General features: G+C 40.0%; 1 protein-coding gene across 6 annotated transcripts in view; it reads right to left on the bottom strand.

Moving 5' to 3' along the window:
• The window catches only part of LOC132843308 (nesprin-2), a 109,625-nt gene that overhangs the window by 58,946 nt on the left and 23,751 nt on the right, over positions 1 to 26,928 (bottom strand). For all 6 annotated transcript variants that reach the window (XM_060866529.1, XM_060866532.1, XM_060866530.1 and 3 more), the window contains 14 exons: positions 26,490 to 26,643; positions 25,506 to 26,113; positions 24,627 to 24,782; positions 24,355 to 24,505; positions 23,352 to 23,510; positions 23,047 to 23,214; positions 22,679 to 22,780; positions 22,359 to 22,562; positions 21,629 to 22,165; positions 20,806 to 20,987; positions 20,218 to 20,524; positions 19,905 to 20,057; positions 19,527 to 19,739; positions 590 to 18,463 (listed from right to left, as the gene is read on the bottom strand). In XM_060866529.1, the coding sequence (XP_060722512.1) occupies positions 590 to 18,463; positions 19,527 to 19,739; positions 19,905 to 20,057; positions 20,218 to 20,524; positions 20,806 to 20,987; positions 21,629 to 22,165; positions 22,359 to 22,562; positions 22,679 to 22,780; positions 23,047 to 23,214; positions 23,352 to 23,510; positions 24,355 to 24,505; positions 24,627 to 24,782; positions 25,506 to 26,113; positions 26,490 to 26,643 (20,968 nt within the window). The remainder of the gene's footprint in view (positions 1 to 589; positions 18,464 to 19,526; positions 19,740 to 19,904; positions 20,058 to 20,217; positions 20,525 to 20,805; positions 20,988 to 21,628; positions 22,166 to 22,358; positions 22,563 to 22,678; positions 22,781 to 23,046; positions 23,215 to 23,351; positions 23,511 to 24,354; positions 24,506 to 24,626; positions 24,783 to 25,505; positions 26,114 to 26,489; positions 26,644 to 26,928) is intronic.

Here is a 26,928-nt window from a genome sequence, read left to right as displayed (position 1 = left end):
TTTAAAATCAAACTAACTAACTAGCTTATCAAATGCACATTACAGTAAAAAGATGTGAAAAATACAGGAGTTCACACAATAAACATATCAGAAAAGTGCTCAGAATGGTCCTTTTACCTTTACCAAATGTTAAATATCAAGCCATTATACTTTTAGATTTGGCATTATAAGTGACAGTGAGAAAGTACCACAAGAAATGGCAACTAAATATTTTTTTTAAATAGGAAGTTCCCTGGGACTTCTGCACACGAAAAAACATTATTCACATTTTAAATGTTTGTAATTTATTTCAAATGACCTTTTCAAAAAACTATTCAAATATAGCTGCGCCACATCTAATAAAATTTTGCCTTTCAAAAAAAAGGCTTAGAAATGTCAAAGCAATAAAGGAAACATTTTTCTGTGCTGTGAAAAACCTCTGAAAGCTTCACGTCGAACAGTTTAAATGAAGTGCTGACAGGAGTCTGATCGCACACTCAGCGACGAAACTCAACAATTGTGCCTTTTTACCCTATTGTATCATGGAGGACCATACTGGCAATGAATGACTACATTGAAAATCATATAAAGTCAATGCATGTGAAGATACCTGTAAGCAGTCACTGCTGTCTGTATTCTCAGCCTGCTCCTTTGAGCCTGCTTCTGCATGGATGCTGAAATCCAGCTGTAATGGTACTGCAGTGGTTATCTGTGACTCAGCTCTGGATGTCTCTGAAATGTCCCCGGAATTAGGAACTTGCTTCTGAATGCTGTTGTTAAGGTCTGCTGATTTTATATTGTAAGGATGAGTGCCTGTGGTACCGGAATGGCTAGTACCTACAAGGGCGGTCCTTGATTCACTCAGCTGTCTATCTGTATTCTCTGGGAAATCCATGTCATCTCTGCCTTCTATAGCATCCAATGCTTTAACAGCTAAAGTACAGACATTTGTGGGTGATGGAGTATATTTTTGACTATATTCTTTGGATTCAGTTGTTGTTGTGTCAGTTGCATTTATATGCCTTGTGGCCGTTTGAGGATGCAGAGAGCTGCCTTCACTCGTTTTGTTGAAACTAGACGTCTCAGACTTCTTTTTTTCTTGATAATTTGTCTGTTCCTCCTTTGTGTTTTGCTTCCGAATTATAGGACTGGAAAGCTTAACACACTCTCTGTCACCTGCTATTGCTAGTTCAGTGTGTGCTTGATTTATATTTGTTGTTTCCTGAGTGTCTTCTATGGCTTGGTAATTTTTATTTGCTCCGTTCATATTGCCAGTTGGGTCATGATCTTCTATTATAGCAACACCCTCATTATGCAGCACATGTGTTCCTGTAATATCTCTGCAAAGTATCATACAATCTTGATCACCTGACATATCTGCATGTCCAGAAGATGTTTCTGCATCAACAGAGATTTGGATTTGGGAAAGAGGATTTCGAGTCTGAATTGTTTGCGTTGAAAATGCTGAAGCTTGTTGACTTGACAAATCTGACAAATGTTCAGAACTGAATTCATCAGCATCTCCAGCTTTGGGAAGCTCCATAGACTCCTGGGCATCAGGTTTAAGTATGGGTTGATCAACATCCAGAATGATAGTAAATACTTGATCAGTCCATGGGATATTACTGGTTTCACTTTTCGTGGATGACATATGAGGTTCACACGTATTTGTACCAAAAATCTGATTTGACAAGTCAGTAGTAGGAAATTCAAGAACCTCTGGAACTGGACATTGTGAAATATCAGTGTTTCTGTGTGTTGGATTAGTTACAGGGCTGAAAATGTATGGATCTGATTCTGCCTCTTCAGTATATGGGTCAACCATGGCATCTAAATTTGTGATTTCTAGTCCATCCACTGTGGCATCAAAGTAAATCTCTGCTGTAGTAACAACTTCCGGATTCTGCAGCACATCCATTACTGGTATTATAGATTGTTGAATGGATATAGTATCAGGGTCTATTTCTTGAACTGCTTGATATTGCTGCACATCTGCCTCTACAGATTCTCTGTCATGTAACGAAGAAGCTTGTTGGTGTGACACATCTATGTCTCCACAGGAATCTTCTATACCAACAGGGGTTTGGACTTGTTGAAGATCAGCGTTTTCATTCTGACTTGATTGCACTGGTTCTGTTTGTATGGATGACTGCATTTCCTCTTGACAATCCAGTGACTGCATATGATCCTCACTATATAATTTTGTTCCTGATTTCACATCCTCTGAATTAGCAGCAGAATCTCCAGGACCAAAGTCATTATCATCATCTGACTGGTGCTTCTCAGGTTTTAATGGAGATTGATCAACATCCAGAATGATGGTATAAACTTTTGCAGCACCAAGACTACTTTGGTTGTCACTGTCTATGGGTGTCATACAAGAATCAGGCTGGTTTATATCAGGCATCTGACTCAAATCAATTTCTGTTCTAGAAATGTCAAGAACTTCTGCTGCTTCTTGTTTTTGTTCACTTACTACTCTGAACTTACTAGTTTCTTCTGGTTTTGCCTGTTCTGAATCTGGTTCATTTCTCTCAATTGGGATCACCCTCTTGTGCCCTGGCTGTTGGTGCGGATCTGGATACACGAGAGATTTTTTGGAGTAATCAGATCTAACATTAATCTCTGCTGTTGTAACGTCTTTCTGATTCTGCAGAGCATCCATTACTGGTATTGTAGAATCTTGACTTGACAAATCTGCATCTTCAGTGGTACTGTCTGCACAAACATTGGTCTGCTGTTGTTGCGAATGAGCATCTTCATTCTGATCTGTTTGCACTGATTCTGTATGTAAGGACAGTTGGATTTTCACAACATTGTCCACTGACTTCATTAGAGCCTCATCACTTTTTGTTCTGCTTGATTTAGAGTCTGCTGCATTATCAGTGAGATTGTCAAAACTGAATTCATTAGGATCTCCTGCTGTGGGATACTTCACTGACTGCTGCCCATCAGGTTTGGGGGTGGGCTGATCAACATCCAGAATGGATTTACAGACTGTTGCAGGCCCACTGCTGATTTTGTTGTCACTGTCCATGTGTATTGTCCTGGATTCAGGCTGGTTTGCATCAGGTGTCTGATTTGAAGGGTCAATTACTGTTGTAGAAATTTGGAGGACTTCTGAATCTGGACCATAAGAAACATCAGCTTCTCTGTGTGTCGGCTCAGTTCCCGTTATGAAAGTAATATAATCTTCTGTATTTGTCTGTTTCTGTTCTATTTCTGTTCCAGAAATTTGAAGAACCTCTGGTACTGGACCATGTGAAATATCACTTATTGTGTGTGAGTGTTCAGTTTCTTGTCTGAACTTGATGGTGTCCTCTTTCGATTTTGCCTGTTCAGTTTCTGAGTCAATTGTGCTTTTGGTGCTTGGGCTTGCTTTTTGTTGTCTGTCACCTGTGTCACAATCTATAGACATAGTGTGCAGCTGGTAGGAAACATTTCTTCCATCAAGATCTTTAGTTGAATCAACTCCCTGGTTATTCAGCATATCCTCTTCTGTGACTGCAGGCTGTGTCGTGTCTGTGGCATCAACACGCCTTGCGCTAGTTTCGTGATGATGCTGAGAGCTGCCTTCACTCATTTCTTTGGAGATTGTTGTTTCACTTTTCCGGTCTTCTGTATTAACTCTTTTATCTGTTTTCATCACACTCTTGCTTTTCTTCTTTTTCTTAACAGAGCTGGAATGCTGGGAATGATGGCTGTCTTTTCCTTTAGACTGTTTAGTGTCCTGCTCATTAATACTTTTGTCATATCCAGTTGCTTTCTGTTGTCTCTCTTTCCTGCCCTGATCTATAGATCCATCAGTTTGCTGATAGGAAATGGTTATGGTCTCAGGGTCTATTTCTTGAACTGCTAGATATTGCTGCACATCTGCCTCTACAGATTCTCTGTCAGGTAACGAAGAAGCTTGTTGGTGTGACACATCTATGTCTCCACAGGAATCTTCTATACCAACAGGGGTTTGGACTTGTTGAAGATCAGCGTTTTCATTCTGACTTGGTTGCACTGGTTCTGTTTGTATGGATGACTGCATTTCCTCTTGACAATCTAGTGACTGCATATGATCCTCACTATATAATTTTGTTCCTGATTTCACATCCTCTGAATTAGCAGAAGAATCTCCAGGACCAACGTCATTATCATCATCTGACTGGTGCTTCTCAGGTTTTAATGGAGATTGATCAACATCCAGAATGATGGTATAAACTTTTGCAGCACCAAGACTACTTTGGTTGTCACTGTCTATGGGTGTCATACAAGAATCAGGCTGGTTTATATCAGGCATCTGACTCAAATGTATTTCTGTTCTAGAAATGTCAAGAACTTCTGCTGATGCGTTATGTGAAAAATCGACTTCTTCTTGTTTTTGTTCACTTACTACTCTGAACTTACTAGTTTCTTCTGGTTTTGCCTGTTCTGAATCTGGTTCATTTCTCTCAATTGGGATCACCCTCTTGTGCCCTGGCTGTTGGTGCGGATCTGGATACACGAGAGATTTTTTGGAGTAATCAGATCTAACATTAATCTCTGCTGTTGTAACGTCTTTCTGATTCTGCAGAGCATCCATTACTGGTATTGTAGAATCTTGACTTGACAAATCTGCATCTTCAGTGGTACTGTCTGCACAAACATTGGTCTGCTGTTGTTGCGAATGAGCATCTTCATTCTGATCTGTTTGCACTGATTCTGTATGTAAGGACAGTTGGATTTTCACAACATTGTCCACTGACTTCATTAGAGCCTCATCACTTTTTGTTCTGCTTGATTTAGAGTCTGCTGCATTATCAGTGAGATTGTCAAAACTGAATTCATTAGGATCTCCTGCTGTGGGATACTTCACTGACTGCTGCCCATCAGGTTTGGGGGTGGGCTGATCAACATCCAGAATGGATTTATAGACTGTTGCAGGCCCACTGCTGATTTTGTTGTCACTGTCCATGTGTATTGTCCTGGATTCAGGCTGGTTTGCATCAGGTGTCTGATTTGAAGGGTCAATTACTGTTGTAGAAATTTGGAGGACTTCTGAATCTGGACCATAAGAAACATCAGCTTCTCTGTGTGTCGGCTTAGTTCCCGTTATGAAAGTAATATAATCTTCTGTATTTGTCTGTTTCTGTTCTATTTCTGTTCCAGAAATTTGAAGAACCTCTGGTACTGGACCATGTGAAATATCACTTATTGTGTGTGAGTGTTCAGTTTCTTGTCTGAACTTGATGGTGTCCTCTTTCGATTTTGCCTGTTCAGTTTCTGAGTCAATTGTGCTTTTGGTGCTTGGGCTTGCTTTTTGTTGTCTGTCACCTGTGTCACAATCTATAGACATAGTGTGCAGCTGGTAGGAAACATTTCTTCCATCAAGATCTTTAGTTGAATCAACTCCCTGGTTATTCAGCATATCCTCTTCTGTGACTGCAGGCTGTGTCGTGTCTGTGGCATCAACACGCCTTGCGCTAGTTTCGTGATGATGCTGAGAGCTGCCTTCACTCATTTCTTTGGAGATTGTTGTTTCACTTTTCCGGTCTTCTGTATTAACTCTTTTATCTGTTTTCATCACACTCTTGCTTTTCTTCTTTTTCTTAACAGAGCTGGAATGCTGGGAATGATGGCTGTCTTTTCCTTTAGACTGTTTAGTGTCCTGCTCATTAATACTTTTGTCATATCCAGTTGCTTTCTGTTGTCTCTCTTTCCTGCCCTGATCTATAGATCCATCAGTTTGCTGATAGGAAATGGTTATGGTCTCAGGGTCTATTTCTTGAACTGCTAGATATTGCTGCACATCTGCCTCTACAGATTCTCTGTCAGGTAACGAAGAAGCTTGTTGGTGTGACACATCTATGTCTCCACAGGAATCTTCTATACCAACAGGGGTTTGGACTTGTTGAAGATCAGCGTTTTCATTCTGACTTGGTTGCACTGGTTCTGTTTGTATGGATGACTGCATTTCCTCTTGACAATCCAGTGACTGCATATGATCCTCACTATATAATTTTGTTCCTGATTTCACATCCTCTGAATTAGCAGCAGAATCTCCAGGACCAACGTCATTATCATCATCTGACTGGTGCTTCTCAGGTTTTAATGGAGATTGATCAACATCCAGAATGATGGTATAAACTTTTGCAGCACCAAGACTACTTTGGTTGTCACTGTCTATGGGTGTCATACAAGAATCAGGCTGGTTTATATCAGGCATCTGACTCAAATGTATTTCTGTTCTAGAAATGTCAAGAACATCTGCTGCTTCTTGTTTTTGTTCACTTACTACTCTGAACTTACTAGTTTCTTCTGGTTTTGCCTGTTCTGAATCTGGTTCATTTCTCTCAATTGGGATCACCCTCTTGTGCCCTGGCTGTTGGTGCGGATCTGGATACACGAGAGATTTTTGGGAGTAATCGGATCTAACATTAATCTCTGCTGTTGTAACACCTTTCTGATTCTGCAGAGCATCCATTACTGGTATTGTAGAATCTTGACTTGACAAATCTGCATCTTCAGTGGTACTGTCTGCACAAACATTGGTCTGCTGTTGTTGCGAATGAGCATCTTCATTCTGATCTGTTTGCACTGATTCTGTATGTAAGGACAGTTGGATTTTCACAGCATTGTCCACTGACTTCATTAGAGCCTCATCACTTTTTGTTCTGCTTGATTTAGAGTCTGCTGCATTATCAGTGAGATTGTCAAAACTGAATTCATTAGGATCTCCTGCTGTGGGATACTTCACTGACTGCTGCCCATCAGGTTTGGGGGTGGGCTGATCAACATCCACAATGGATTTACAGACTGTTGCAGGCCCACTGCTGATTTTGTTGTCACTGTCCATGTGTATTGTCCTGGATTCAGGCTGGTTTACATCAGGTGTCTGATTTGAAGGGTCAATTACTGTTGTAGAAATTTGGAGGACTTCTGAATCTGGACCATAAGAAACATCAGCTTCTCTGTGTGTCGGCTCAGTTCCTGTTATGAAAGTAATATAATCTTCTGTATTTGTCTGTTTCTGTTCTATTTCTGTTCCAGAAATTTGAAGAACCTCTGGTACTGGACCATGTGAAATATCACTTATTGTGTGTGAGTGTTCAGTTTCTTGTCTGAACTTGATGGTGTCCTCTTTCGATTTTGCCTGTTCAGTTTCTGGGTCAGTTGTGCTTTTGGTGCTTGGGCTTGCTTTTTGTTGTCTGTCACCTGTGTCACAATCTATAGACATAGTGTGCAGCTGGTAGGAAACATTTCTTCCATCAAGATCTTTAGTTGAATCAACTCCCTGGTTATTCAGCATATCCTCTTCTGTGACTGCAGGCTGTGTCGTGTCTGTGGCATCAACACGCCTTGCGCTAGTTTCGTGATGATGCTGAGAGCTGCCTTCACTCATTTCTTTGGAGATTGTTGTTGTTTCACTTTTCGGGTCTTCTGTATTAACTCTTTTATCTGTTTTCATCACACTCTTGCTTTTCTTCTTTTTCTTACCCGAGCTGGAATGCTGGGAATGATGACTGTCTTTTCCTTTAGACTGTTTAGTGTCCTGCTCATTAATACTTTTGTCATATCCAGTTGCTTTCTGTTGTCTCTCTTTCCTGCCCTGATCTATAGATCCATCAGTTTGCTGATAGGAAATGGTTATGGTCTCTGGGTCTATTTCTTGAACTGCTTGATATTGCTGCACATCTGCCTCTACAGATTCTCTGTCAGGTAACGAAGAAGCTTGTTGGTGTGACACATCTATGTCTCCACAGGAATCTTCTATACCAACAGGGGTTTGGACTTGTTGAAGATCAGCGTTTTCATTCTGACTTGGTTGCACTGGTTCTGTTTGTATGGATGACTGCATTTCCTCTTGACAATCCAGTGACTGCATATGATCCTCACTATATAATTTTGTTCCTGATTTCACATCCTCTGAATTAGCAGCAGAATCTCCAGGACCAAAGTCATTATCATCATCTGACTGGTGCTTCTCAGGTTTTAATGGAGATTGATCAACATCCAGAATGATGGTATAAACTTTTGCAGCACCAAGACTACTTTGGTTGTCACTGTCTATGGGTGTCATACAAGAATCAGGCTGGTGTATATCAGGCATCTGACTCAAATGTATTTCTGTTCTAGAAATGTCAAGAACTTCTGCTGATGCGTTATGTGAAAAATCGACTTCTTCTTGTTTTTGTTCACTTACTACTCTGAACTTACTAGTTTCTTCTGGTTTTGCCTGTTCTGAATCTGGTTCATTTCTCTCAATTGGGATCACCCTCTTGTGCCCTGGCTGTTGGTGCGGATCTGGATACACGGGAGATTTTTTGGAGTAATCGGATCTAACATTAATCTCTGCTGTTGTAACGTCTTTCTGATTCTGCAGAGCATCCATTACTGGTATTGTAGAATCTTGACTTGACAAATCTGCATCTTCAGTGGTACTGTCTGCACAAACATTGGTCTGCTGTTGTTGCGAATGAGCATCTTCATTCTGATCTGTTTGCACTGATTCTGTATGTAAGGACAGTTGGATTTTCACAACATTGTCCACTGACTTCATTAGAGCCTCATCACTTTTTGTTCTGCTTGATTTAGAGTCTGCTGCATTATCAGTGAGATTGTCAAAACTGAATTCATTAGGATCTCCTGCTGTGGGATACTTCACTGACTGCTGCCCATCAGGTTTGGGGGTGGGCTGATCAACATCCACAATGGATTTACAGACTGTTGCAGGCCCACTGCTGATTTTGTTGTCACTGTCCATGTGTATTGTCCTGGATTCAGGCTGGTTTACATCAGGTGTCTGATTTGAAGGGTCAATTACTGTTGTAGAAATTTGGAGGACTTCTGAATCTGGACCATAAGAAACATCAGCTTCTCTGTGTGTCGGCTCAGTTCCTGTTATGAAAGTAATATAATCTTCTGTATTTGTCTGTTTCTGTTCTATTTCTGTTCCAGAAATTTGAAGAACCTCTGGTACTGGACCATGTGAAATATCACTTATTGTGTGTGAGTGTTCAGTTTCTTGTCTGAACTTGATGGTGTCCTCTTTCGATTTTGCCTGTTCAGTTTCTGGGTCAGTTGTGCTTTTGGTGCTTGGGCTTGCTTTTTGTTGTCTGTCACCTGTGTCACAATCTATAGACATAGTGTGCAGCTGGTAGGAAACATTTCTTCCATCAAGATCTTTAGTTGAATCAACTCCCTGGTTATTCAGCATATCCTCTTCTGTGACTGCAGGCTGTGTCGTGTCTGTGGCATCAACACGCCTTGCGCTAGTTGTGTGATGATGCTGAGAGCTGCCTTCACTCATTTCTTTGGAGATTGTTGTTTCACTTTTCCGGTCTTCTGTATTAACTCTTTTATCTGTTTTCATCACACTCTTGCTTTTCTTCTTTTTCTTACCCGAGCTGGAATGCTGGGAATGATGGCTGTCTTTTCCTTTAGACTGTTTAGTGTCCTGCTCATTAATACTTTTGTCATATCCAGTTGCTTTCTGTTGTCTCTCTTTCCTGCCCTGATCTATAGATCCATCAGTTTGCTGATAGGAAATGGTTATGGTCTCAGGGTCTATTTCTTGAACTGCTTGATATTGCTGCACATCTGCCTCTACAGATTCTCTGTCAGGTAACGAAGAAGCTTGTTGGTGTGACACATCTATGTCTCCACAGGAATCTTCTATACCAACAGGGGTTTGGACTTGTTGAAGATCAGCGTTTTCATTCTGACTTGGTTGCACTGGTTCTGTTTGTATGGATGACTGCATTTCCTCTTGACAATCCAGTGACTGCATATGATCCTCACTATATAATTTTGTTCCTGATTTCACATCCTCTGAATTAGCAGCAGAATCTCCAGGACCAACGTCATTATCATCATCTGACTGGTGCTTCTCAGGTTTTAATGGAGATTGATCAACATCCAGAATGATGGTATAAACTTTTGCAGCACCAAGACTACTTTGGTTGTCACTGTCTATGGGTGTCATACAAGAATCAGGCTGGTTTATATCAGGCATCTGACTCAAATGTATTTCTGTTCTAGAAATGTCAAGAACATCTGCTGCTTCTTGTTTTTGTTCACTTACTACTCTGAACTTACTAGTTTCTTCTGGTTTTGCCTGTTCTGAATCTGGTTCATTTCTCTCAATTGGGATCACCCTCTTGTGCCCTGGCTGTTGGTGCGGATCTGGATACACGAGAGATTTTTGGGAGTAATCGGATCTAACATTAATCTCTGCTGTTGTAACACCTTTCTGATTCTGCAGAGCATCCATTACTGGTATTGTAGAATCTTGACTTGACAAATCTGCATCTTCAGTGGTACTGTCTGCACAAACATTGGTCTGCTGTTGTTGCGAATGAGCATCTTCATTCTGATCTGTTTGCACTGATTCTGTATGTAAGGACAGTTGGATTTTCACAGCATTGTCCACTGACTTCATTAGAGCCTCATCACTTTTTGTTCTGCTTGATTTAGAGTCTGCTGCATTATCAGTGAGATTGTCAAAACTGAATTCATTAGGATCTCCTGCTGTGGGATACTTCACTGACTGCTGCCCATCAGGTTTGGGGGTGGGCTGATCAACATCCACAATGGATTTACAGACTGTTGCAGGCCCACTGCTGATTTTGTTGTCACTGTCCATGTGTATTGTCCTGGATTCAGGCTGGTTTACATCAGGTGTCTGATTTGAAGGGTCAATTACTGTTGTAGAAATTTGGAGGACTTCTGAATCTGGACCATAAGAAACATCAGCTTCTCTGTGTGTCGGCTCAGTTCCTGTTATGAAAGTAATATAATCTTCTGTATTTGTCTGTTTCTGTTCTATTTCTGTTCCAGAAATTTGAAGAACCTCTGGTACTGGACCATGTGAAATATCACTTATTGTGTGTGAGTGTTCAGTTTCTTGTCTGAACTTGATGGTGTCCTCTTTCGATTTTGCCTGTTCAGTTTCTGGGTCAGTTGTGCTTTTGGTGCTTGGGCTTGCTTTTTGTTGTCTGTCACCTGTGTCACAATCTATAGACATAGTGTGCAGCTGGTAGGAAACATTTCTTCCATCAAGATCTTTAGTTGAATCAACTCCCTGGTTATTCAGCATATCCTCTTCTGTGACTGCAGGCTGTGTCGTGTCTGTGGCATCAACACGCCTTGCGCTAGTTGTGTGATGATGCTGAGAGCTGCCTTCACTCATTTCTTTGGAGATTGTTGTTGTTTCACTTTTCGGGTCTTCTGTATTAACTCTTTTATCTGTTTTCATCACACTCTTGCTTTTCTTCTTTTTCTTACCCGAGCTGGAATGCTGGGAATGATGACTGTCTTTTCCTTTAGACTGTTTAGTGTCCTGCTCATTAATGCTTTTGTCATATCCAGTTGCTTTCTGTTGTCTCTCTTTCCTGCCCTGATCTATAGATCCATCAGTTTGCTGATAGGAAATGGTTATGGTCTCTGGGTCTATTTCTTGAACTGCTTGATATTGCTGCACATCTGCCTCTACAGATTCTCTGTCAGGTAACGAAGAAGCTTGTTGGTGTGACACATCTATGTCTCCACAGGAATCTTCTATACCAACAGGGGTTTGGACTTGTTGAAGATCAGCGTTTTCATTCTGACTTGGTTGCACTGGTTCTGTTTGTATGGATGACTGCATTTCCTCTTGACAATCCAGTGACTGCATATGATCCTCACTATATAATTTTGTTCCTGATTTCACATCCTCTGAATTAGCAGCAGAATCTCCAGGACCAAAGTCATTATCATCATCTGACTGGTGCTTCTCAGGTTTTAATGGAGATTGATCAACATCCAGAATGATGGTATAAACTTTTGCAGCACCAAGACTACTTTGGTTGTCACTGTCTATGGGTGTCATACAAGAATCAGGCTGGTTTATATCAGGCATCTGACTCAAATGTATTTCTGTTCTAGAAATGTCAAGAACTTCTGCTGCTTCTTGTTTTTGTTCACTTACTACTCTGAACTTACTAGTTTCTTCTGGTTTTGCCTGTTCTGAATCTGGTTCATTTCTCTCAATTGGGATCACCCTCTTGTGCCCTGGCTGTTGGTGCGGATCTGGATACACGAGAGATTTTTGGGAGTAATCGGATCTAACATTAATCTCTGCTGTTGTAACACCTTTCTGATTCTGCAGAGCATCCATTGCTGGTATTGTAGAATCTTGACTTGACAAATCTGCATCTTCAGTGGTACTGTCTGCACAAACATTGGTCTGCTGTTGTTGCGAATGAGCATCTTCATTCTGATCTGTTTGCACTGATTCTGTATGTAAGGACAGTTGGATTTTCACAACATTGTCCACTGACTTCATTAGAGCCTCATCACTTTTTGTTCTGCTTGATTTAGAGTCTGCTGCATTATCAGTGAGATTGTCAAAACTGAATTCATTAGGATCTCCTGCTGTGGGATACTTCACTGACTGCTGCCCATCAGGTTTGGGGGTGGGCTGATCAACATCCAGAATGGATTTACAGACTGTTGCAGGCCCACTGCTGATTTTGTTGTCACTGTCCATGTGTATTGTCCTGGATTCAGGCTGGTTTACATCAGGTGTCTGATTTGAAGGGTCAATTACTGTTGTAGAAATTTGGAGGACTTCTGAATCTGGACCATAAGAAACATCAGCTTCTCTGTGTGTCGGCTTAGTTCCCGTTATGAAAGTAATATAATCTTCTGTATTTGTCTGTTTCTGTTCTATTTCTGTTCCAGAAATTTGAAGAACCTCTGGTACTGGACCATGTGAAATATCACTTATTGTGTGTGAGTGTTCAGTTTCTTGTCTGAACTTGATGGTGTCCTCTTTCGATTTTGCCTGTTCAGTTTCTGGGTCAGTTGTGCTTTTGGTGCTTGGGCTTGCTTTTTGTTGTCTGTCACCTGTGTCACAATCTATAGACATAGTGTGCAGCTGGTAGGAAACATTTCTTCCATCAAGATCTTTAGTTGAATCAACTCCCTGGTTATTCAGCATATCCTCTTCTGTGACTGCAGGCTGTGTCGTGTCTGTGGCATCAACACGCCTTGCGCTAGTTGTGTGATGATGCTGAGAGCTGCCTTCACTCATTTCTTTGGAGATTGTTGTTGTTTCACTTTTCCGGTCTTCTGTATTAACTGTTTTATCTGTTTTCATCACACTCTTGCTTTTCTTCTTTTTCTTACCCGAGCTGGAATGCTGGGAATGATGGCTGTCTTTTCCTTTAGACTGTTTAGTGTCCTGCTCATTAATACTTTTGTCATATCCAGTTGCTTTCTGTTGTCTCTCTTTCCTGCCCTGATCTATAGATCCATCAGTTTGCTGATAGGAAATGGTTATGGTCTCAGGGTCTATTTCTTGAACTGCTTGATATTGCTGCACATCTGCCTCTACAGATTCTCTGTCAGGTAACGAAGAAGCTTGTTGGTGTGACACATCTATGTCTCCACAGGAATCTTCTATACCAACAGGGGTTTGGACTTGTTGAAGATCAGCGTTTTCATTCTGACTTGGTTGCACTGGTTCTGTTTGTATGGATGACTGCATTTCCTCTTGACAATCCAGTGACTGCATATGATCCTCACTATATAATTTTGTTCCTGATTTCACATCCTCTGAATTAGCAGCAGAATCTCCAGGACCAACGTCATTATCATCATCTGACTGGTGCTTCTCAGGTTTTAATGGAGATTGATCAACATCCAGAATGATGGTATAAACTTTTGCAGCACCAAGACTACTTTGGTTGTCACTGTCTATGGGTGTCATACAAGAATCAGGCTGGTTTATATCAGGCATCTGACTCAAATGTATTTCTGTTCTAGAAATGTCAAGAACATCTGCTGCTTCTTGTTTTTGTTCACTTACTACTCTGAACTTACTAGTTTCTTCTGGTTTTGCCTGTTCTGAATCTGGTTCATTTCTCTCAATTGGGATCACCCTCTTGTGCCCTGGCTGTTGGTGCGGATCTGGATACACGAGAGATTTTTGGGAGTAATCGGATCTAACATTAATCTCTGCTGTTGTAACACCTTTCTGATTCTGCAGAGCATCCATTACTGGTATTGTAGAATCTTGACTTGACAAATCTGCATCTTCAGTGGTACTGTCTGCACAAACATTGGTCTGCTGTTGTTGCGAATGAGCATCTTCATTCTGATCTGTTTGCACTGATTCTGTATGTAAGGACAGTTGGATTTTCACAGCATTGTCCACTGACTTCATTAGAGCCTCATCACTTTTTGTTCTGCTTGATTTAGAGTCTGCTGCATTATCAGTGAGATTGTCAAAACTGAATTCATTAGGATCTCCTGCTGTGGGATACTTCACTGACTGCTGCCCATCAGGTTTGGGGGTGGGCTGATCAACATCCACAATGGATTTACAGACTGTTGCAGGCCCACTGCTGATTTTGTTGTCACTGTCCATGTGTATTGTCCTAGATTCAGGCTGGTTTACATCAGGTGTCTGATTTGAAGGGTCAATTACTGTTGTAGAAATTTGGAGGACTTCTGAATCTGGACCATAAGAAACATCAGCTTCTCTGTGTGTCGGCTCAGTTCCTGTTATGAAAGTAATATAATCTTCTGTATTTGTCTGTTTCTGTTCTATTTCTGTTCCAGAAATTTGAAGAACCTCTGGTACTGGACCATGTGAAATATCACTTATTGTGTGTGAGTGTTCAGTTTCTTGTCTGAACTTGATGGTGTCCTCTTTCGATTTTGCCTGTTCAGTTTCTGGGTCAGTTGTGCTTTTGGTGCTTGGGCTTGCTTTTTGTTGTCTGTCACCTGTGTCACAATCTATAGACATAGTGTGCAGCTGGTAGGAAACATTTCTTCCATCAAGATCTTTAGTTGAATCAACTCCCTGGTTATTCAGCATATCCTCTTCTGTGACTGCAGGCTGTGTCGTGTCTGTGGCATCAACACGCCTTGCGCTAGTTGTGTGATGATGCTGAGAGCTGCCTTCACTCATTTCTTTGGAGATTGTTGTTGTTTCACTTTTCGGGTCTTCTGTATTAACTCTTTTATCTGTTTTCATCACACTCTTGCTTTTCTTCTTTTTCTTACCCGAGCTGGAATGCTGGGAATGATGACTGTCTTTTCCTTTAGACTGTTTAGTGTCCTGCTCATTAATGCTTTTGTCATATCCAGTTGCTTTCTGTTGTCTCTCTTTCCTGCCCTGATCTATAGATCCATCAGTTTGCTGATAGGAAATGGTTATGGTCTCTGGGTCTATTTCTTGAACTGCTTGATATTGCTGCACATCTGCCTCTACAGATTCTCTGTCAGGTAACGAAGAAGCTTGTTGGTGTGACACATCTATGTCTCCACAGGAATCTTCTATACCAACAGGGGTTTGGACTTGTTGAAGATCAGCGTTTTCATTCTGACTTGGTTGCACTGGTTCTGTTTGTATGGATGACTGCATTTCCTCTTGACAATCCAGTGACTGCATATGATCCTCACTATATAATTTTGTTCCTGATTTCACATCCTCTGAATTAGCAGCAGAATCTCCAGGACCAAAGTCATTATCATCATCTGACTGCTGCATCTCAGGTTTTAATGGAGATTGATCAACATCCAGAATGATGGTATAAACTTTTGCAGCACCAAGACTACTTTGGTTGTCACTGTCTATGGGTGTCATACAAGAATCAGGCTGGTTTATATCAGGCATCTGACTCAAATCTATTTCTGTTCTAGAAATGTCAAGAACTTCTGCTGCTTCTTGTTTTTGTTCACTTACTACTCTGAACTTACTAGTTTCTTCTGGTTTTGCCTGTTCTGAATCTGGTTCATTTCTCTCAATTGGGATCACCCTCTTGTGCCCTGTCTGTTGGTGCGGATCTGGATACACGGGAGATTTTTGGGAGTAATTGGATCTAACATTAATCTCTGCTGTTGTAACACCTTTCTGATTCTGCAGAGCATCCATTACTGGTATTGTAGAATCTTGACTTGACAAATCTGCATCTTCAGTGGTACTGTCTGCACAAACATTGGCCTGCTGTTGTTGCGAATGAGCATCTTCATTCTGATCTGTTTGCACTGATTCTGTATGTAAGGACAGTTGGATTTTCACAACATTGTCCACTAATTTCATTAGAGCCTCATCACTTTTTGTTCTGCTTGATTTAGAGTCTGCTGCATTATCAGTGAGATTGTCAAAACTGAATTCATTAGGATCTCCTGCTGTGGGATACTTCACTGACTGCTGCCCATCAGGTTTGGGGGTGGGCTGATCAACATCCAGAATGGATTTACAGACTGTTGCAGGCTCACTGCTGATTTTGTTGTCACTGTCCATGTGTATTGTCCTGGATTCAGGCTGGTTTGCATCAGGTGTCTGATTTGAAGGGTCAATTACTGCTGTAGAAATTTGGAGGACTTCTGAATTTGGACCATAAGAAACATCAGCTTCTCTGTGTGTCGGCTGAGTTCCCGTTATGAAAGTAATATAATCTTCTGTATTTGTCTGTTTCTGTTCTATATCTGTTCCAGAAATTTGAAGAACCTCTGGTACTGGACCATGTGAAATATCACTTATTGTGTGTGAGTGTTCAGTTTCTTGTCTGAACTTGATGGTGTCCTCTTTCGATTTTGCCTGTTCAGTTTCTGGGTCAGTTGTGCTTTTGGTGCTTGGGCTTGCTTTTTGTTGTCTGTCACCTGTGTCACAATCTATAGACATAGTGTGCAGCTGGTAGGAAACATTTCTTCCATCAAGATCTTTAGTTGAATCAACTCCCTGGTTATTCAGCATATCCTCTTCTGTGACTGCAGGCTGTGTCGTGTCTGTGGCATCAACACGCCTTGCGCTAGTTTCGTGATGATGCTGAGAGCTGCCTTCACTCATTTCTTTGGAGATTGTTGTTGTTTCACTTTTCCGGTCTTCTGTATTAACTCTTTTATCTGTTTTCATCACACTCTTGCTTTTCTTCTTTTTCTTACCCGAGCTGGAATGCTGGGAATGTTGACTGTCTTTTCCTTTAGACTGTTTAGTGTCCTGCTCATTAATGCTTTTGTCATATCCAGTTGCTTTCTGTTGTCTCTCTTTCCTGCCCTGATCTATAGATCCATCAGTTTGCTGATAGGAAATGGTTATGGTCTCAGGGTCTATTTCATGAACTGCTTGATATTGCTGCACATCTGCCTCTACAGATACTCTGTCAGGTAACGAAGAAGCTTGTTGGTGTGACACATCTATGTCTCCACAGGAATCTTCTATACCAACAGGGGTTTGGACTTGTTGAAGATCAGCGTTTTCATTCTGACTTGGTTGCACTGGTTCTGTTTGTATGGATGACTGCATTTCCTCTTGACAATCCAGTGACTGCATATGATCCTCACTATATAATTTTGTTCCTGATTTCACATCCTCTGAATTAGCAGCAGATTTTCTTGGACTAAAGTCACTATCCATGTCTGATAATGTGGAAGGTTGCTGACTTTGCACATCTGCATCTCCAGAGGAACATTCTGTACCAACAGCTGTTTGAGTCTGCTGAAGATTATAATTTTTAGTTTTACTTAGTTCATCTATTTTTATAAGTGATTTAGAGTCTCTTTCTTTAGCAGTAATATTTTCAGAAGTGAATTCATTAATGTTCCTAGTTTTGGCAAACTTCGGTGACTGTTGCCCATCAGGTTTTAGTACAGGTTGAGCAACATCCCAAATAATACTACAAGTTTTTGCATTTTCAAGACCACTTTGGTTGTTACTGTCCAAGAGCACAACACAAGATTGAGGCTGGTTTGCACCAGGTGTTTGATTCAACGAGTCAATTTCAGTTGTAGAAAATTCAAGAGCCTCTGATACTGGACTATGTAAAACATCAGCTGAGTTTGCAGTCTCTTGCCGGTCACATTCCCTATATATAATTTTTCGCTGATAGAAAACAGTTCTGCCATCAGTTGATTGTTTTGTATCAGTGTTCTTATATTGTAGCATATCTGCACATGTTTCATCCCCATGTGATAGTGCAGAAGGCTGAGGAATTGTCAAATGTGCATCTGGAGTGGAACTTTCTGTCCAAACATATGTTTGTATTTGTTGAGAATTAACAATTTCAGACTGATCTGTCTGCAATGATTCAATAAGTGAGGTTGGTTCGATTTTCTCTAGACAATCCAATGACTTCATAAGGTCTTCTTTACTTTTTGATGTTCCTGATTTAGAATCTGTTGCCCTCTCTGGCTTGTCAGAACTGAATTCAAAAGCATCTCCCGCTTTGGGAGACTCCATTGTCTGCTGCACTTCAAGTTTCATTTTGGGCTTATCTGCATGCAGAACAGTTTTACAGGCTTTTGCTGTCTCGGTGCAACTTCGCTTGTCACCGTCAATGAGTAATGCAGAACCCTTCTGCTTTGAAACGTCAGGGTCTGCAGAGGAACTCTCTACACCAGCAGTGATTTCAGGTAAAGAAACAGTCTGAACTGGTTGTACTGATTCCATAAGTGAGGATAACTGCATTCCATCTAAAGTAATGTCATTACTGTGTTTACCATCTTCCTCTTCTCTTTTAGTTGCCTAATGATGTAAAGTAAAAAATGAAATAGGTTTAGTTAAATTTTCATGAGCGATAGAATCTACAGAATCAAACCAGAGCACTTCCTTGATTGGATGTAGAAAGATCAGTTTTCAGAACAACATTAAAACCAGGTTTAGTACCAGCAGCTGTGTGTTGATGATCTGCACCAGTGGTTAAGATCAGTGCACTGCTCATAATCTGTCATCTCTTTAATAATGTTTACGGGATGCTCAGTTTCACCTGAAGAATATTTCATATGCTGTTCCATGATTAGGTGTAATTCTATTATCTGTTTTATTACATGTCATCATCTATATTTTGAGCAGCTATCTGCATAGAATGTTATCATACATATATAAAAATATACCAATCCAAAAACAGTCTAATACTAATTAACTAATACCAGGAACTCCCAGGTACATTTTGATAAATCATGTTACAGATGGGCTCCAAGTAAAGCCTCATAACAGAAACTTTGTCATAGCCACAATATTCTCCAAATGGACAACCAACATAAGCACTTAACCTTGATGAGCTGAACTGCAGACTAGTTTAATGGCATAGTTACTCATTTAAAGTGGCTGTGTTATTTAGAAGATTACACGGTGTACTTCTGAGAGTGCCATGGTAACATTGCATTGCCATGGCTATAATATGCGGTGAATCGACTTGGCAAAAATGAACACATAATCTCATAAATGTTTTGTGCTAAATTATAAACAAATCTATTGAGTCTACCTTGCTGTATACAATGATTCCAACCATCTCAACCTGTGGTTTACATAATTTCATTATTTGATCAATTTTGGACTGAAATTCTGCTGTATATTTTACTAAATACCTCTGTTGGCTTTATTTCAAATAAAAAAATATGTTTATTCAAATCACACTAAAGTAAAAGAGCACAAGACGTTTTTTGCGGTTTTAGTACACACCCCATTGATATGACACCACTGCAGTTACATCATATAACAGGTAGTAAGATTATCTGTCGTGCTAAAGAATTGCTCTCTACAGCTGCTCCCTAATTCGATAGGACATAACAATGACATTAATACTCACCTCAAAATCCATTTCTGCAGCCTTTTGTCTTTGTAAATGGTGGAGCTGCTCATTAATAGACTTCTCAAGCATTGTATGCTTCTTGAGCAGAGTCTGAATATCCTGAGACAAGGCTTTCTGTCCATCCGGAGTACAGCTCTTCAGCAGAGAAGTGGTCAGTATTTTGACTTCATGTAGATTTTTGGCTTCGTGACACAGAGCTTGAAGCAAGGCCTATAACATAGTATATACAGTATGAGTTACAATGCATGCCTGTTAATCTGTATTTGTTTGCATGTCTGTGTAAGAGCTTGTGTTCATATAATTATGTCTACACAAGTAACTGAGTCTTGTAGTGGATTCTGTTTCTAGCAACTTAGTATTCAAGTGCATTCTCACTTCTAAAGTGTTCATTTTAGACTTCTGGTCTTTTTTATTTGAGGACATGAGCATTTCCTTCTGCAGAGTGTCCAGAGTTGCATTGCACTGATTTAGCACAAGGCTCCAGTGCCTTTCTGTTTGAATGCTCTCATCCAGACCGCCACATACATCCTGTACATGCACATACACACAAACACAATAATAAAAGATAAAACACAGCCATAATGTAATTCTTCATAGGTTTCATTGCTTTTTCATTGATTTCATTGATTTTTCATTGCTCTATAACACATAATACACTGTTGATGTAGAATACATAATAGCTGCTTACACTGATTTGTTTGACTAAGCTGGAGACACTGTTCTCCAGGTTATCCCAGGACTGATCTATCCAACGTGGGTCTTGTGTTAACGGGACCTGGTGAAATTTCAATGCTGTAACTTCAGAGTCCAGGGCTTTGGCTTTCTCCAGAAGATAATGAGCCTTCTCAACAAATAACTTCTTCTCAGTCATGCCTGGCCAGGGAAAATGTGCAGGTAGGGCTGCAATTTGCTCTTGCAGTTGCTGCAACCTGGTCTCCAAATGCAGTTGCTGGTGCTGTTCGGAGAAGGAGCGTTCCATAACATCCTGTAGAAGTCTACAACACAGAACAAAAAAAGAAAAAGATTCCTGTGGCAATAAGAAGCCTGTTCACATTGTCTAAACATTCACCCTGAATGACTGAAAACCTTTACTGGCATAATGCAAAAACTAACTATGAAACTATGAATATTTTTTCTGAATATTTATTTTAATAAGCATTAAAATCTACTCATACAAATGAAAACCAGTCTTATATTTTATAGATTTAAAAAAAATACTATATACAATATACTATATGGACATATGATCAACACTTGTGCTTATGTATTACTGTACCTGTGATGCTCAACTGCAGACTGCAACATAGAATCCCACTGGCTTTCTGCATCTCTAAGCATGCATAGGACATCCTGTATGTCTCTTCCTTCTCTCTCACTATGTCTCTGGAGCAGTGCCTGACCTCTGACCTTCAGCTTCTCTAACCTGCTGTTTCCTTCAGGCCTCAGGTCCAACACCACCTGATCACACATCAGTCATTACATTTGAACAGACTATGAACAAAAATATGAATGTGAGCCAGTTGATAGAGACCATTTCTGAAATTCAATTTTGACATGACTATGATAGTGATAATATCTTGAACTGGGAGATGAAATACATTTCTGCCAGTACCTTTAGCTCTTTTGAACAGCCAGTTGCAAATCAATCCGAGCAGTAATATAAGGGTCTGGCAAATGGGAAGTCAAAATAAAAAAAAAAGGGCTAAGATATAATTTAGATATGGGTCTAATTCTTGGCTTTCCATGTGCTCAACCTTTTCAATGCAATTTCATCTTTTTGTGTTAAATTGGCCATTTTAGTGCCATTTCTTGGGCAAGTAAGGTATATATGTATATGTTATTTTTTTCAATTCAGAACTGGAACATATTTTTGCAAGGCTTTTTTTCTGTCTATAAGAGAATTATAATTGAATTGTTTAATTGAAGGATCATTTTTCAAAATTCATCATTCATTCATTTTATATACACATATATACATATATATATATATATATATATATATATATATATATATATATATATATATATATATACTGATCAATGTTATTCCTTGATATTATTATAGACACATATACATCATTCATACATAATTTTTTTACCTGCAGTCCCTGAAGTCTCTCCATCCCTTTGGCAGTGATGTTCTGAGTATCTGTTTCCTGAGCGTCAACAGACTGCTGTAATCTTTTAAGGCTGTCTTCTGTTCTTTGTAACAGATGTCTGAAGTTCTGCAAATCTTTAAGGAAGTCTTCAAGTTCTAATGAATCCTCATGTATATCTTTTGCTTGTATTTCTTTTGAGATGTCAGATGAAGATTGATCCTGCTCTTCCTGAGTGTTGCTGAAATCATTTTTCTCTGGTGGAGGATCTTGTATCTTCTGAACTGTGACTTTGAAATGAATATCATCTGATTTTGTGACTTGATCATATTTGACCTGTTGTGGCTTACTGGGGCTTTCTGCTTCTTTTTTCTTCAGCAGGATCATATTTCTGACTTCAGAGATGAATTCATGAAGCTGAGCCCCATCCTCAGCAAGAGACAGCAAGCTCTCTGGATTGGCCACGTTGGCCAACATGGCGACCTGCTGCATCAGAGTGTCTGCCTGCTCAGTTTCTAGTTGTAGTTTCTCTGACAAGACCTGCAGGAGAAAACAGTCAGGGAGCTAACACCAGCTGCTATTGAAACACAGAGATACAATCCCAAACTGCAGCTTATGAGTTCACTAAATGAACACATTGTGAGCGAACACATTGCAACACTTTGCTGTATTTTTTTTTTTCCATTCCATGAATAATTACAGTACCTATTGCTTTTTCTGCATATATATTCACCTGGATATCCTGGATGAGCTGTGGGCCCTTAGATACAGCAAGTGTGCTCAGGGCATCTTTTATCATCTGTACAGAAGACATGCACTCTGTCATCCTGGCTGTAACCTGAGCCTTGGCAGCCACCAGCTCTCTGTAGACATCACTCGTTTCAGTGAAGAGCTCCCTCACTTCCTCCATTCTCTTCCTCATTTGACTCTCAATAACCTGAAAAAAATACCCCAACATACAAGGTTGTTATAGACATTATGCAATTATCTACAGTATGCAGAGTAGGAAATAAGAATTTCTGTGCATATGTGCTTAAGCTCAGGCAGAATTACCTGTAACTCCAGTGGGGGTTCACTGCTATGCAGACTCTCCTTGATCTCATCAGACCTGTGATGGAAATGGTCCACATTTTCTTCCTGCATCTTCAGCTCTTCCTGTTGGAACATTGATAAAGGCACAGATATTAACAGGCCACTTGTAAGCGAAAAAGATCACTGGCCAGGCACTGACAAGAGGAAAAAAAAAAAGAAAACATTTTTGTGATAATATCTTCCTATTCTAGCAATTTTCTTAATGAAGTCTGTTTAATTTACAAACGTTAAGAATACAACATGAGTACATTTTAAATAAATAAATCAATTTGTACTGGCATACTGTATTTTTTTCTATTTATTCATCACTAATGTCTGAAAAATGTTACCTGCATTGCAAGGATATCCTGTTCTGTCTGAAATGGGTGTGGCTGAGCAAATTCCCTTATTTTGATGTTGGTCCAGCTTTCCACCTCCCTAGCCAACAAGAGAAGCTTGTCCCACAGCGATAGCCCAATCTGCAGATTGTCAAAATGGCAGTCTGTCCTCTCACTCACCTGAGGAGTACATGATAAGATAAACACATTCTCAAACAACGCTCATAATGCTTCCCTGTGAGTCATTCCAAAAAGCAGTAACATTCTTAACAATGTAATTAATACTTTTAGTTTTGATGTGGAAATAAGAGACATACATCCAGCCAACGGTCCATGAGTGCATCTGCCTCACTCTCAAATGGAGCATCTGGACAGTCTGGGATGTTTCTTATCCGAGAATGTAGCTGCCTGCACACAGCTCTGAACTCTTCCACACCATCTCCAAGAGCACTCAGGTCTGATTTAATTGTGTTTACCTGCAGACACATGCACAAAGACTCAGGAGGAAAGAATAACATCAGAAAACAAATAAGTATCACTTTTAAGCATCTTCAAGTATCTTGCACTTCCTTGTTCTTCCCAGCGTGTGACAGTTTTCAGGTGTAATGCAATATCGGCCATACTAACCACCGTCCCCAATTGTATATCATTAGATGATTCAAATATTGCACATATTTAATTCAGTCTTTACAAAGTTTTGCTTAAGTCACTCTGCATGCGACTGACCTTATACATATGTGAGCCTGACATAGCATCCAGTTGGTGAACTTTTGGCATATTCTATTACATACAGTACATAAAAATGACATACTTTCCTGGACTGAAAATGGAAGCTTATGTCCACATTTGTCAATAGAATTCCATTCCCAAAAATCAAACAATGAGGAAAAATTGCAGACAGTCTGACAGCTGGTATCTAATTACAGTATCAGTTAGGCTCATGTCAATTATTAAACCAATTATACAGCTAGTATATATAGTTAGTAACTAAATAATTGTTTACCAAAGTTTTAGATCTTACAACAAACAAAATGCATTCACTGCAGCATTTGTTGTTGTTTTTTTTTAACCTAAATTAAATTTTTTTTTATGTTAATTTATTTTTTTTTATGTTTTTTCTTGTAGAAAATCTGTATTTTAGCCAAAACCCAGCATATTTCCAGAAATCACGCTGTCTCTATCAGGTTTTCAGATACTGCACATTGATTGCCTTAATACATTATTAATAGGATTTTAAGGCTTGGTGTGCTTTAGCTAATGCTGCCATCTACCGTCCTTACACAGGAATTTACAGAACATTTGCAAAGCTACAGATCATACCCTGGTTATGATGCGCTGAAGATTTTCCCTGCCCATGTAGGAGGTCTGCTCACTTATCGTCTGCTCGCTAATTCGCAGGGTGTTGTTAAGATGGGCACGGCAGCTCTGAAACTTCTTCAGTAGCTCGGTCAGGGAAAGACATTCCTCTTGACTTAAAAACCAAGCACATAAACACGCATTATTCACAAGATAGATACAAACAGCTTTATATCTGCTTTTCATGTACTTATATCATATTGACCATTTGAATTTTTCCTCTCACGCCCTCTGACCTTTCACTGAGTGTTTTGTGGATCTCCTCCCACTGGACCTCCAGCTCTCTGAGGCCTTCCTCTGAAGTGCTCGTCTGAGCAGATGTGTCCCGCAGACTCTGGATGTCTGAGCGCACAGCAGCTAGTTTACAGTCTATGTCTGTCAAACATCGCAATCTGGAAGAATAATATTCAAAAGTCAGGCAAAGGGAATATTCAACATGACAAATACAATAAGAAGGCATTATGAAAAAAACATATGCAACTGGAGACGTGAAGCAACACATCACATTTACATGAGCTGCTTTATTGTATACATTATATTTTTACAACAAAAGTAATCTATTTGATCCCAGATATTTCCAGATATGTGAACACTTTCCCTCACTTTATTTATCTATATGGCTGTTAAAACTAGTCTGGAAGAAAACTTAACTGAATCAGTGAGACGGATGAATTTAAAGAGTGAAGACTGAGTTTCTTTCTGAATACTGAACTGAAGTCTTATTGTCTTTGTTAACATCTCTAGTCATTTAATATCTAGCATTTATTTATAGTAAATATAGAATTTATTCCATAGCATGTTCTTTAGCAAACTGTATGAATTATTTTGTAACTACGGTCATACTAATAGGAACGTAAGTTATGAGGGTTTTGAAGGGTTTATCAATTTGTCCACATTTTTTATATTAAACAGTTTTGATAATCATAATCCTGCATAACTGTAACACTAGACTAGATACTTTCTTACTCTGTTTTTTCTTTCTTACTCTTTATTATTTCTAAGTATCTGTACCTCTGCTTTGCTTGAATGACTTTTGGCTACTCTGTCTGCCTCTGCAATGGTGAAAAAAGCTAAAACATGCCTAAAGGACAATTTCTGTCATTCTTCTCTCTAACCTGTGCTGCAGGGCAGGAAGAGTTGCCTCCTTCAGGCCTTGTTTTTCCATTGATCTCTGCACCTCATTGAGTGTGACCTGCAGGGCTTTCCTTTTCTTCCTCAGAATCCGCTCTCTCTTCTCCTCTTCTTTACTGCCCTGCACTCCTCTCATTTCCAAAGCAATGATCTTTGTTGCACAGCTGGCCACCAAATCCTGACAACTGCCTAGTTTCTTGTCCAGAGTTACACTCATTCCAGCATCCTTGAGCAAACAATCTATCTGTGCAGCTTCGTCTGTAGCCTGCTGAAGCTTCTCTCTGATCGATGCCAGTCTGGAAGTGTGGTCTGCTGCTGGTGCTGCTGTTAACGGAGATGTACGGTCAGCTGTAGAAACCTCGTCGTTCAGCTTGTGCAAAAAACTCAGGAGGTGTTCCAGGGCACCGATCACGGACATTGTTCCAGCCAGTCGATTGTTCAGCAGCTGCAGGCGCTCGGTACAGCTCTGTATGATCTGCTCTAGTAGCAGATGGGCTTGAAGCTCCGTCTCAGTTGAGCCCGCAGAGACAGTCACTTTTCTCTCCATCTCAGAAAGGAGCATCATTTCTCTTTCAATGTGTTCCCCCACCAGCTTAGGAGATCAAATCAGTAAATCAATCAGTAAAAGATCAGTATGTCAGAGAATATTGGACATAATAATAGATAGTGGTGGTAATATAGTGCAAATACTGTAGTGCTAAGGTTTTGATGTCTGTTTGTAAAACCTAATGAAAGGTTCATTTGTACATTTGGAAATGATACTGTGATATACAGTTAAACCACTAAGAAACCATTTGAGAATTTGTGAAAGTTTGTGGAAAATTATGTGGTTTGCTTCCTGTAAAAATATTCGTAAAACCTACAAAATGTAACTACTGGTGTCTGCTTATCTGCTAGGTAAAAGGGCATTTGATCCAAATAATTTTCTCTTTAAAATAATAATAATTAAAAAAAAACACACAAATTACCTTTGTCTCTTCATATATTGCAGTGGAATCATTGAGAGCAAAGCCTCTGATGTCCAAAGTTTTTCTACTGTTCTGGTCTAGCTGATCAGAGAGCTGTTTGATACGAATATCAGTTGGCTCCAACATCTCCAACGCACTCTTGAGTGACCTCATCCTACACAATAAAGAACGGTTTAAGCAGTAAAAACTGAAAGTGTGTGTGAGTGAGTGAGTGAGTGAGTGAGAGAGTGAGAGAGTGAGTGAGTGAGTGAGTGAGTGAGTGAGTGAGTGAGTGAGAGAGTGAGAGAGTGAGTGAGAGAGTGAATGAGTGAGTGAGAGAGAGAGAGAGAGAGAGAGAGAGAGAGAGAGAGAGAGAGAGAGAGAGAGAGAGAGAGAGAGAGAGAGAGAGAGAGAGAGAGGGAGGGAGGGGGGCTAGAGAGAGAAAGAGAGAGAAAGAGAG

This window comes from Tachysurus vachellii, chromosome 3, assembly GCF_030014155.1.
Source record: "Tachysurus vachellii isolate PV-2020 chromosome 3, HZAU_Pvac_v1, whole genome shotgun sequence".
Classification (NCBI taxonomy): domain Eukaryota; kingdom Metazoa; phylum Chordata; class Actinopteri; order Siluriformes; family Bagridae; genus Tachysurus; species Tachysurus vachellii.
This window is presented reverse-complemented; position numbering and strand designations above follow the sequence as displayed.